This window comes from Pleurodeles waltl, chromosome 5 (genome assembly GCF_031143425.1).
Source record: "Pleurodeles waltl isolate 20211129_DDA chromosome 5, aPleWal1.hap1.20221129, whole genome shotgun sequence".
Lineage (NCBI taxonomy): Eukaryota > Metazoa > Chordata > Amphibia > Caudata > Salamandridae > Pleurodeles > Pleurodeles waltl.
Window position 1 is genome coordinate 960,087,887 of NC_090444.1, and position 13,513 is coordinate 960,101,399.

A 13,513-nucleotide genomic window follows, 5' to 3' on the forward strand; every position below is an offset into this window, starting at 1 on the left:
AATACTCCATTCAGTTCAAACATCCCCCTCCAATACCTCCAAAATCGGGACAAAAGCATTAATTTACGCTATTAAAAGGAAATGATATCCTTACTCCAGAAACCAGCAGTAGAACTGGCTCCTTTTTTGCAGAGAGGAAAATGCATCTCTTCCAGATATATTTTGGTACCAAAAAAAGACAAACAGTTGAAATACATGCCTATACTGGACCAAAGGCAAGCAAACAGATTCATCAAGGGACACAAATTCAGGATGCTAGCCCTGCATCAAATCTACCCACAGTTGATGAAAGGGTCTGGATGTGTTCTGTGGATCTCCAAGACTCCTATTTTCACATGCCCATTGCGAAGAAACAGAGGAAATTGTTTCTATTCATAATAGGGATATTTCATTACCAGTACCAAGTTGTTCCATTCAGCCTAAAATCACCCAGGACATTCTCGGACTGTCATGTCAGTAGTAGCAGCTCAGCTCTGGAGAAACCAGGTTTACATTTACCCTTATCTAGACATGTGGCTAATAAAGGCACTCTCTTTATCAAGCACAGGTGAATTTCAATATGAAGGTCAGTCTCTGGACAAAAGTAGGTTTATATATCAACCACGATAGCTCAATCCAAAGCTACAGTCATTGTAGGATACATGGTAATAGAAGCATTAGAGGTTTGCAGCACATTGGTCACTCAGTACATCAGTGGGAGCCATTTTATTGTCATTTCAACAACTAGTTAGTACTGATGGAGCAATTTTTCTCATGTCAAATCTGCCAAAGATTACGCAAATATATGTTCATGTGTAACACAAATGTTTAATATGTACAACAGATGTTATGTTATTTTTAATTATAAAACACCTGGAGATGGGGAGGTAAAGAATCCACTGTACCGCCTCCCTAAATAATTCTGTAAACAAAAGGGTACAGTCACAACCAAACTACCTAACTCAACACCTCCTACTTAGAGGTATGTGCATCAGCCCTACTTGGGATAATCTAGTGGTCCTGTCGGGTCACGTGGAATAAGGACAATCGTTTTGGATGAGGAAGCCTTGCACACTAATCGTGTCATGTTTCTTCCTTTGCAACCTCTTTCAACCTTGCTAGGACAATGCCACCAGGGGGGACTCAACCTCCTTTAGGGTACAAAAAAGGAAGGAGGGAGTTCTTATATAAAATTATATTGAACATTGACGAGGATCCAGAAAAGCTAAAAATACCTTATGGGACCTAGGTTTATCACCTTTATTTAATTGGGACCAAAGGTATATCTAAAACCGTATTGGGATGGTTCATGAGAGTGACTCAAACCATCACCTAGGCTAACATGTTTCTGCCACTATGGTAGCCTAACTGGCCTTGGGCATTTGTCATGGCACAACAACAGCAAAAAAATGTATATCAGTGTAAATGCTATTTAGAAAAAAAGAATGCACAAAGTGCTGAAGGCGCTCGTGAACAACATGCAGAGACAATTATCTTTTGGATATGAACAAACAAGTGACTCTGCAAATCAAGCCACTGTACGCATGTGAGAAATGTTGGTATAGTTATATGCACAAAACTAACGCACATGCAAGAAACCATGTACATCACAGGGTCTATTAATAAAGGCAATTATCCCCACTGGTCTGGGAGGGGACAGTGTCCTCTGTGGGCACACTATGTGTAATGAGTATGATTTAAAAAGGAATATGGGAAATTGTTTATGGGACATACATATCGAATCCTTTTCTCTACTGCTGTAGGTATAATGAAAGAGGGGTAGATAAATATAATTCACATAAAGAGAAAAAGGGAGAAACTTGCCCTAGGGATGTTAATATCTTAGAGAAAATCAGCTAATACTGTAAATGCAATCTTCACAGCCTGTCAGTTATGGTAATTTATCAGTGGTCCTACATAAAGTAGTCCCCATAGATGGTAGGCGATCAATTGGGGAATAACAATACCATGTAAAAGTTCAGGATATAGTGGTTCGTTGGGCCTGCCACTACAGTATTGAAAATCATTTTTGGCAGTGGAGGGCCCAAAAATTGATAGCCAGCAAAGGGGATCATGGTCACACGAGCTGCCTAATATTAGGAATCATTAGTGACCGTGGAGAGCACCAACCCTCAGATGCGCACCAAACCATGAACGTACATATGGAGATGACCATATGTTGCAATAGCCCGCCATCACTGTGGCACACCCACGCCTGATATTGCAAGCCAACCAAAAGAAATAGGTAGATAAATTGGACTAAGACTGTTGATAATATCCTCTCCCTGTTGGTTGTGTATCTTGGGTCTGGTGTACCTTTTGGGCACCAGCTAGCAACAGAGTATGCATCAGGGTTGAACACCAAAACTTTGCCTTTGGGCATCTGTCAAATTCATTGATTATTTTGTTTACACATTGCAGTGCATTGTACAACTCGTACAAAGTGGGTTAACTTGCCAAATAGACATGGCAGTTTAAACTCATCCCCCCCCCCCCACCCCACCCCACCAAAGCAGCATTTAATTTACAGGCCCTAGGCACATGTAATGCACTTTACTAGGGACATACATATAAGTAAATTAAATATGCCAATTGCGGATAAGCCAATGCTACCATGTTTTAGGGAAAGAGTACATGCACTTTTTCACTTGTCTCCAGTGGTAAAGTACCCAGAGGCCTATAGCCAACAAAAACGAGGTCAGAATAAAGAGAAGGAGGAAGGTAAAACATATGGGGATGACCCTGCAGAAAGGCCAGGTCCAACAACAGTTGTAATGGTCTCAGAGCCATTCATTGTTGTTTCCATCAGCAGTTTTCATATTAGATGAGTCTTAAGGAATTGAGTTGCCTTCACAAGGTTTCTGCTGATAAAACTTCCTTCACTGGATTTATATTGTTGATCACTCTAGGGGAAAACCATTACATTATCAAGCACTGAAAGATTTCACAGCTTTTCTTACCAAACTGCAACCTTCCCTCCACAATTTAATGTGCTTCTGTTTTTTCTCATTTATTAAGGATAAAGTGAAGTGTTTTGTTGCCTTCGCTTAACTATGTCCTGCTTACTTCTTAGTCCTTTGTGATGTTACTGGTGGTGGTTTTTAGCAAGGTATCTGCTGATGTCTAGCATGGCTGTGGTCTTAGTTGTAGTTTAACTCCTTTGAAACCCTCAACTGTCGTCCTTCAGAACACATTCCACCACAAAATATTCTTCTTGCAATCCATTCCAGCACAGACCTTCTCTAGTAGCTAGCAAGCTGCAATGCACAACAGTTAAATCATTGCAGTGTTATGGGCAACACTTTAATCGTCGCATAGGTTAATAATCTACCACTTGAATTCACTATTTTGCAGAGAGAATCTTTCTACATTTTTTCAACAAAAAAAAAAGGGGTCAAGACTCCACTTCGTGCTTTGTTTAGCAAGAACAACACTTGCCCTGTCTTTGGAATGGCTAAGTGCCCTTATTTCGCTTTCCTCTTCAAATAGAAAAGTTTCTTCTCAGTTACAGTACAATCTTGGGTAATTGTGCTCACTAATTTTGAGATTAAAGTATTTATTTTCATGAACGAAATCACCTCAGTCCAGTTTTGTATCTGAGTAAACATTTTTGACAGCTGAGGGTTGTATCGTATTAGTGAACTGTTGTAGGTGGTGACACCTTCTCTTTCAGTGTGGTAACCTCATCAGAGATGTTGAGGTGATGTATAATGTAAAGCAAATGTATCCGTTGTATTATCCACAGTTTTCCAAAGACATTCAATTTACTAAATTCATACATTGAACTCTGTCAAGCTTATCTTGCATTTTAGATTAAGTAAATTGTTACTCAAACTGCTTACTTCTGCAGTTACTTATATTTATATTACAGTTCATGTTTTTGGATTACTTTGAATTAATTTTCAATGTCGGTAAAGGGAATCCTCTTTTTATGATCATCATTAATTCTGTACTAAGCTTTGAACTTGAATGAATTGTTGCACGCGCAAGAGCACTTGTTAATGTTTTTGTTTTTTCTTTTTTGTCCGAAGATGCAACTTGTTTGTTGAACTCTGGTCTCGTCCATGTGACTTGCACTGGGCTTCAGAAAGGGGTAAGATGCTTTCACTGCTAGCTTTATGTACTTCCTTGTCTGGTTTGATTTGGGACTGGCATACATTACTATGATAGTAAAACTTAAACCTATTTAGGGGAATTCTTAGTATCAGCCCTAGAGATTCTATACTGTTCCGCAGTTGCAGGCTAGCACACTGTTATAACTTGAATGTTTTGTGTAGTGCGGTAATGGGCAGAACTATAAATGTTTAAAATGTTTTGTACTAAACCTTTCTTTTTGCTCCATAGACCTTGCATATTTTAAAGAATTCAGTCCCTTTCTCAAGTGACTCTGTAACGGATGTCTACAACAGATGTCTTGTAGCTGGCTTGCTGTCTCCTAGACTTGCTGACATTCAGCCTTCAAGCTTAAATCCGGTATATTTTCCTTCTTTTCTGTTTGATTAATATCAAATCATGAAACTTAAATTGTAATGTACCTATAATATTTTTGTGTTAATGGCCTTTTTAGGTCTGGTGTTAGCCAAGCCCTTTTGATTTTAATAAAATTAAATTTATAATATTCCTAAAGGGATTTTCAGCCACCTTTTTCATCCATTGGCCTGTTATTGTCATTTTCATTTTGTTTTCACCCACCACAGTGTACAGCATGTGGCAGTGGGTCAGCCTGCTTCAGCCACTCGCTAACTTAACTTTGAGTGACTGTATTTAGCTCTTTCACAGAGAGCACATCCGCAAACAAGATTATTACTCTGTGCCAGTGTTTTTGTTTTTACTTTATGTTGACTTTGTTCGTAGAGCATGATGTGATAAAAGGATGCTTTATTTTGGATGGGAGCACAAGCAACATTCTGTCTTTATCAGTTCCTGTCTGCTGCCAGTGCTGTTGTAAATTGCTTTTGAAGTTGCATTTTTAGTTAGTCTACGCATCGTGCATGCACTGTCTGAAAGACATGTTGTATTGAATACAGGACTTTGCTTCTGTCTGCTGCTTACCAATGGTTTAGTCCAGTGTCGCTCTTCTTTGCTGCCTCCTAAATGGTTCAGGCAGCGATACATCACTTCAGATTTTTGCAGGGGAGCACTGCTCAACTACAGTTTCCTTCCTCTTGCATTCTGCATCTGATAAACTTTTTTTTTTTTTTGTAATTGTTGCAGCCCGGCACGCCACACTTTTTCTTTAAATATCGCGGCTGCGCCTGTCATTCTATTTGTTAGTATGTTCACGCTGTGATTTAGTATTTTTTATTTTTTTTATTTGTCATTTTAACTGTTTTGCTCGTGGTGCTTGTGTTTTCAGTCAAATACTGCCCATGTTTCTTCTTTCCCCTGCCACCTAGCAGTTCTGCGTGTTGCTTTTGCCTCGGGTCGCATGCATCCCCCCCCCCATCTATTGCTGATTTTTCTGCTTGTGTTGGCACCTGTCGTCTGCACAAAGCTACATTGCATATTTGCAAATTTTCATGGTACAAAGACTTTTAAAAACTGAAATTTAACAGGAGCGTTTTTATTATGATCTGTTCCCATGAAATGGCCACCGTGGTGAGCTATATTGCCAGCCCTGCTACAATTTACTGATACGTCCTCCTTTGTTCACTTCTTCTCAAGTGCAGGGTTCGGTCGGGTTCATTTCCCGAGGCAGCTTCTGTTTGACTTTAAGGTTTCTTTTGCCGACTGTCATCTTGGAGAGTGGGTGAGTTGTTAGCTGCAATTAGTTCCTCAACCCACAACACAGATAAAAATGCAGGTGCAGCACGTCCATTCTGGCTTTATAGATTGAGGAAAGCTTCATTTCTCATTTGCACATTTCACATCACGGTGACCGCTTGTAGCTTTGATTTTTAATATGGATTTTAACTGATGCGTTTTTATTGTAATGTGTTTCCATGAGATTGTTGCTGTGGTAGTCATATTATTAGCCTTACAGCACTTTATTGATACATATCTCGTTTGTTCACTTGTTTATTTGTTTCTCCTCAAGTGTAGCGGGTTCTCTTCCAGGGGATCCTCATCAATAGTCATAAACATTGAATATTCCCGCCCTTGTGCGGGGACCCCAGAGCATATATATATAAAATACATACATATTATCATGTGTAAAACAGCAATGCAGGCTATAATCATAAATAGGCTAAAATGCTTTATTTCTATGCAAGTTTTTTTTTTTTTTTTTTTTTTTATATTATATTATAAAATCACAATAGATCATAAATATCTACCTAAGCCCCAAAAACTGGACTTAGGGAAGTAAACAGCAGTAAATAGCAGAGAAAAATAGAAAAAACCACATTGAAAAACAATGAAGCATTCTTAGCCAATAGGCTGCATGCAGGTTAACACAGGAGAACCATAAAAACTTTGGCACCGTGCCTTTAAGACCCTGAGCACCTCCAGTATCCCACCATGCCTCAGGGGTGAAGGGAAGGTGACAGTTGGTTCACAGTTAGGTCAGTTCTTTTTTCCGGCTTCTTCTGAGAGGATCCTGGAGCATTGAGCTCTCAGTTTTTCTGAGTTTTCCTCAGAAAAATTCTTTAAAAAAGCGTTTTTCACTTTTCACTCGACAAGTAATATCTTTGTCTGAGCTAGGAAGGTTTTTTCTGACAGAAAAATGCCTTCTCTTTTTGTAAAATGTCCCTCTTGTGGGAAGAAGAAAGCCCAGTCAGACCCACACTCTCTGTGTATTGTCTGCCTGCCACAGAGTCACTGTCCTGACACCTGCAAGTATTGTAAGAACATGTCAAGGAGGACTCTCAAAGACAGAGAGAAAATCAGGCTACATGGGCTTCAGGAGAGGAAAAAGTCAACATCCTCTTCACTTCCCAGACCTACAGCAGAAGGAATGGCCCGTTCGACGTCGACAGGTAGGATTGTACCTGTTTGTTCTCCATCGACGTCATCGGCACCACCGTCTCACCGGCATAGATCGCCGTCGACGGCGACCAGACCGACGTCGAGGGACAAAACGTCGAAGCATGGACACAGGGGTACATCTCCGTCGACGGCAGGCCGCCGTTCGGCGTCGAGTCATCTCCGGCGCTCCCGTTCGCCGTTGAGAACGTCTCACCCCTTGGCGTCGAAGGACACGACACCAAAAACACCTCGACGGCATGAACATCCGCCGTCGACCACTCGCCACTCAACGTCGAGACACACGACGGCGAGTAGGTCCAGGTCCCGTGATAGGCGATCGGCGTCAAGACACTCGACGGCAAGACCTCCGACGTCAGGACATTCGACGTCGAGAGCAGACCAGCCAGCGCAACCTTCGACGTCGAGGATACAATCGACGTCGACACAACCTTCAGCGGTGTCACAGGCAGTGGAGCCAGCGGACAAAGCTCCCTCACCGGTGGTCTCTATAAGGAGTGCATCATCCCATTCCAGAGCATCGGGGCATGTTTCTCCCATCACAGCATCCCCGGATTCACAATACTCGAGGATGTATTCTCCTACTGCCTCATTACCGAGAACGCCATCGCCTACAGCTAGAGCAGGACGGGCTCGTTCTGCTTCTCGTCAGCCGACCACAAGACCTGCACACTCTGCTACAGCCTCTCGGAGCAGGTCCCGTTCCCGAAGGAGAACCAGGTCACGAACACCACGCAGAAGATCACCTTCTTGGTCTTCTTCAGGATCGTCTGTGGGGCGCTACTCCCCCACACTCACAGATTCTCCACCTGCTAGGATTTCCCCGGTGGATGATATCACCACTTTTAATGAGGTTCTTCTAAGGGGAGCGCAGAAGCTAAATATTGAGGTACCAGAGCCGGCCACCTCATCCTCAGTTATCTTTGAGACCCTACAACACAGATCAGTCTCGAGAAAACTGCTGCCACTAGTACCGGGTTTGCTGCAACCGACTATGGACACTTTTCTGTCTCCAGCCACTCTCAAGTCTGCCCCGGCTAGGATTCAAAAGAAATACAAAGCTCCGGAACAAGATCCTTTATTCCTGCGGAAGGATCCGCCACCGGACTCTGTGATCTTAGCCGCAGCCAGAAAAACACACTCTGTGGCATCATCTTCCACAGTCCCCCCGGATAAGGAGAGCAGACACCTAGACTCTCTGGGGAGAAAGATGTGCGGTACGGCGGCATCTGCTATGAAGGTCTCCAGCGCCTCAGCACTTCTGGGCAGATATGACCGCTCTCTGTGGGACTCACTCCACAGATTTACAGAAAAGTTGCCCAGGGAAGATAGACAGGACTTCCAGGAAATCTTGCAGGAAGGGGGCCTAGTATCTAACCAGGTCATCAGCGCGGCGGCGGACGGGGCGGATTTGGCTGCGCATGGGTATGCGCACGGAATCTGCGCTAGGAGGTCTTCCTGGCTACGGCTCACGGGTCTGAAGCAGGAAGCACAGCAGCGCATTTTGAACCTCCCATTCAGCGGGAGTTCGTTGTTCGGTACCCACGCGGATGAAGAGATGGCCCGAATGAAAACGGAAGTCGACACGATGAGGGCAGTGGGCCTGGAACATAAAAAAGACTTCAGGCGGAGGTACAGGCCGTATGACAGACGACCATTCCAGCAGAGGGTTCAAACCCCTCACTGGTCTCAAAGGCCACAACAACGACAGGGACGTCCCCTGTTTCAGGCACGTAGAGACAGAGGGTCAAGTAGACCTCAACAGTCTACAGCAAAGACGCCATCAAAGCAATGAGGCATTGCTTCCCTCAGCACTGTGCACCACTCCGGTGGGGGGAAGTGTTACGCATCATCTTCGCGAGTGGCACTCAATCACAAAAGACAAATGGGTGCTCAATATTGTCGAACATGGCTATTCTCTCCTTTTCAAAAAACCTCCTCCACACTTGCCGCCAGCAAGGTGTTTTCCTTCTCATCTCAGCCTGCTACGCAAGGAAGTTCTCGCACTCCTACAAAAGAAAGCTGTAGAAAAGGTTCCTCCGGCACAAAAAGGAAAAGGGGTGTACTCCCGTTACTTTCTGGTGGCGAAAAAAGGTCAACAGGGCCTCTTCAGACCAATTCTGGACTTGCGGCTCCTGAACAAGTACATAAGAAAACAAAAGTTCAGGATGCTAGCCCTTCACCAGATTGTCCCGCAACTGCATCAGGGAGACTGGATGTGCTCCATCGATCTACAGGATGCATATTTTCACATCCCAATAGCAACCAAACATCGGAAATTTTTACGTTTCCAGATAGCGTCACAGCACTACCAATTCAGAGTCCTTCCATTCGGCCTGAAGTCTGCACCCCGAGTCTTTTCAAAATGTGTAGCAGTGGTAGCGGCACACCTTCGAAGACAAAAAATATTCGTCTATCCCTACCTGGACGACTGGCTAGTGAAGTCCTCATCTCCGGATCAGGCGAGGAAACATCGAGATATCGTTCTAAGAACTTTCGAGTCTCTAGGTCTTCAAATCAACCACGACAAGTCAACCTTGATTCCAACACAAAACCTCCGCTACCTGGGAGCGATACTAAACACAGAGCTCCAAAGAGTGTATCCTTCGGAGGAACGACTTTTATCAATCCACAGGAAGTGTCAACATCTATTAACAGCCGATGCATCTACAGCTCGTCAGGTGACATCGCTTCTGGGCTCCATGGCTTCATGCATCTTCATTGTCCCGAATGCCAGGCTACGCATGAGGCCCCTTCAGGAGGCATTAGAGAACAATTGGAGCCAAAAGTCTGGTCACTGGGAGGACAGAGTTCGACTACCAACAGTGGCTTTTCAATCACTACAATGGTGGATGCACAGACCACACCTGTCGATAGGTTCTCCGTTTCACCAGACAATTCCAGTCGACACTCTGGTGACGGATGCGTCTCTTCAGGGTTGGGGTGCTCATCTGGGTTCCTTCCAAGCTCAGGGTCTGTGGTCCGACAAGGAAAAGAACTATCACATAAATCTACTGGAACTCAGAGCAGTCCATCTGGCTCTCAAATCTTTCTCTCCATTGGTTCAGGGGAAATCTATCCTAGTTCAGACAGACAATACAACCACAATGTATTACCTGAACAAACAGGGGGGAACAAGATCACTACCTCTGTCTCGAGAATCCCAAACGATATGGCATTGGCTCCTGGCCAGGGGAATGTCTATCACAGCGGTACACCTGCCAGGTCAGCAAAACGTAGAGGCAGATTTCCTGAGCAGACATCTGGAAGACGCGCACGACTGGGTGCTACACGACGAAGTCGTCGAGGACATCTTCGGTCAATGGGGTCGACCTCAGTTGGATCTCTTTGCAGACGAAACAAACAAAAAATGCCCAGACTTCGCGTCCAGGTTCTGCCGTCCGGGATCTCAAGGGAATGCCCTGTTGATCAACTGGTCAGGGACATTTCTCTACGCCTTTCCACCGATTCCCCTCATACCGGCAGTAATCAACAAATTTTACAAATCCAGAACCAGAATGATTCTGATAGCGCCACAATGGCCCCGCCAATTCTGGTACACGGACCTACTCAACTTATCGGAAAGACCTCACAGGAGGTTGCCGTGCAGACCGGATCTCCTGAGCAGGATGGAAGGCAGAATCCTACATCCCAACCTTCCCTCTCTGAGCTTGACAGCATGGCTCCTGAATTCCTACAGTATGGGCACCTAGGGCTCTCACAGGAGTGCATGAGCATCTTGAAAGAGTCAAAACGACCTTCCACGCGGCGTTCTTACGCTTTTAAGTGGAAGAGATTTTACATCTGGTGCTCTCAACAAGGTATAAATCCCATACGAGCTCAGGAGGACGTCATACTATCCTATTTACTTCATCTGGCGAAGTCTGGTCTGCAGGTATCTTCTATTAAGGTTCATTTATCTGCAATTACAGCGTATCGTAAGTCGCCTTCTCAGGAATCCTTCTTTACGATACCTGTAGTCAAGGATTTTTTAGAAGGCTTGAAAAAGGTTTTTCCTCCCATTCGGAGACCTTCTCCTCCATGGGAACTGAATGTAGTCCTGTCAAAACTTATGGGCCCTCCCTTTGAACCTATCCACAAGGCCTCTTTACAGCACCTTACGTGGAAGACGGCTTTTTTGGTGGCCATTACTTCAGCGAGGAGGGTCAGCGAAATTCAGGCTCTGTCTTGTAGAGAACCGTACACGGTTTTTCACGATAATAGAGTGGTTCTGCGAACTCACCCATCTTTCCTTCCGAAGGTGGTGTCAGAATTCCATATCAATCAGACTATATCTTTACCGACTTTCTTTCCCAATCCGGAGACTCCGGCTGAGAAAGCATTGCATTCTTTAGACTTAAAAAGAGTGCTGAAATTCTATTTGGACAAAACAAAACCGATTAGACATTCTAGCCATTTGTTTCTGAATTATGGTCATTTAAGAACAGGAGAGGCAGCGTCTAAACGAACTATATCAAGATGGATTGTGTCTTGTATTGTTAACACTTACCAACTGGCTAATAAGCAATTACTGGCTAGGCCAAAAGCGCATTCCACAAGGGGAAAAGCGGCTACTGCTGCCCTCCTTAACAATGTACCAATTTCCGAGATTTGTAAGGCTGCTACATGGAAGTCTGTGCATACCTTTACTAAGCATTACTGTTTAGACTCGGATGCAAGAGCGGATGCCCAGGTGGGGCAGGCCTCTCTTAGAAATCTATTTGCATGAATATGTATTCTTTCCTGCACTTCTTTCGGACAGTCCGCAGAGTTTAGGGATGGGCTTGCTAATCTATTCAATGTTTATGACTATTGATGAGGATCCCCTGGAAGAGAAGGATTAGTTACTTACCTGTAAATCCTAGTTCTCTTCCAGGGGTATCCTCATCAAAGTCATAAACAACCCACCCTCCTCCCCGGACTTAAGTCTCCTAGAAGTGCAGGACAGATTATCTTTCTGATCAGTTACACAGATTGTCACCGTAAAAAAGTACTGACCTAACTGTGAACCAACTGTCACCTTCCCTTCACCCCTGAGGCATGGTGGGATACTGGAGGTGCTCAGGGTCTTAAAGGCACGGTGCCAAAGTTTTTATGGTTCTCCTGTGTTAACCTGCATGCAGCCTATTGGCTAAGAATGCTTCATTGTTTTTCAATGTGGTTTTTTCTATTTTTCTCTGCTATTTACTGCTGTTTACTTCCCTAAGTCCAGTTTTTGGGGCTTAGGTAGATATTTATGATCTATTGTGATTTTATAATATAATATAAAAAAAAAAAAAAAAAAAAAAAACTTGCATAGAAATAAAGCATTTTAGCCTATTTATGATTATAGCCTGCATTGCTGTTTTACACATGATAATATGTATGTATTTTATATATATATGCTCCGGGGTCCCCGCACAAGGGCGGGAATATTCAATGTTTATGACTTTGATGAGGATACCCCTGGAAGAGAACTAGGATTTACAGGTAAGTAACTAATCCTTCTACTCCCGCAAACAATTTTTAAAGCTGAAATCTAGTGGAGATGTTAAGTCTATCTGCTGTACTTGCTCCCGTATGGATTAAGATAGCATGTGAAACCGTAATTGTTGCGGCGCAGCACATCGCGCTTTATCTTTAAGTATGGTGGCCGCACCCACCCCCACCTCCTGCCCGTTGTTCTATTTGTTATTGTTATGTTCACACTGTGATTTAGTAATTTTTTTATTTTTTTAAATTTATTTAAAGTCTTTTTTTCACCACTGCACCCGTACACCCCCCCCTCCCCCCCCCCCCAGCCCAAGTTGAGGTGAGCCAGTGGTGTCAGCGAGACAAAGCCTAAATTGGGTTTGCTAACAGTGGACTTCCTGGCACTGCCTGTAGCCTCTTTGTGCAGGCCTCTCCTACTGCGAGTGACCCTGTGATAGTCTCTACCCGATAAGGTGTTCCAGAAGACAAGTAACTTGTTCATTTAGATATTGAGGAATCGGAAGGTTTCGAAGACCAATTTCAGGAACTTCTGGCAGATTCCCCTGAGGAAGCCATTGATACTTATCCCTCGAGGCCATCTCCTCAGATGAGGTGACTATTTATAATCAACTGATAGGTACAAGGTGCAGCTGGAGGAAGAAAAGTTAGTCTTGTTTCTTGCTTGAAACATTGATACCATCACAGTACAAGGTTCAGTATTTCCTATGCTACCACATATCGTGGATCAAGGGAGAGAGACTATTAAGGAGCCAGGAACATGCAATGGAGTAACTCCTAGGGTGGGAAAAAAGTACACGCACTTCTCCAAAGATTCAGCTTACATCCAGGGCAATGTATTGACAGATTCAGTCAACATAGACACAGCCAGGAAGAAACCAAATATCCTACCACCTCTGGCCCCCACCAGAAAAGGATTGAAATAGTAGGAAGAACATTTGAAAGAGGAGCCGCTACACAATGGAGGATAGCAAACTCAAATGCTTTGCTAAACGATATACCCATCTGAACTGGGAAGAAATGGCAGAGCTTGTGAAACACCTGCCTGAGTAATATCAAAAAAGAGCAAAAGCCCTAGCTGAACAAGGTAAAGAATTAGCAAACTGTTGGAAGCTGGGTTTTTATGTAGTGTACCAGTGTA

At 43.8% G+C, this 13,513-nt stretch overlaps 1 protein-coding gene across 2 annotated transcripts in view; it reads left to right on the forward strand.

The window, feature by feature from the left end:
• AHCTF1 (AT-hook containing transcription factor 1) overlaps positions 1–13,513 on the forward strand; it is a 1,009,458-nt gene that overhangs the window by 119,104 nt on the left and 876,841 nt on the right. For both annotated transcript variants that reach the window (XM_069235080.1, XM_069235081.1), the window contains 2 exons: positions 4,011–4,072; positions 4,324–4,452. In XM_069235080.1, coding sequence (XP_069091181.1) covers positions 4,011–4,072; positions 4,324–4,452 — 191 coding nt within the window. The remainder of the gene's footprint in view (positions 1–4,010; positions 4,073–4,323; positions 4,453–13,513) is intronic.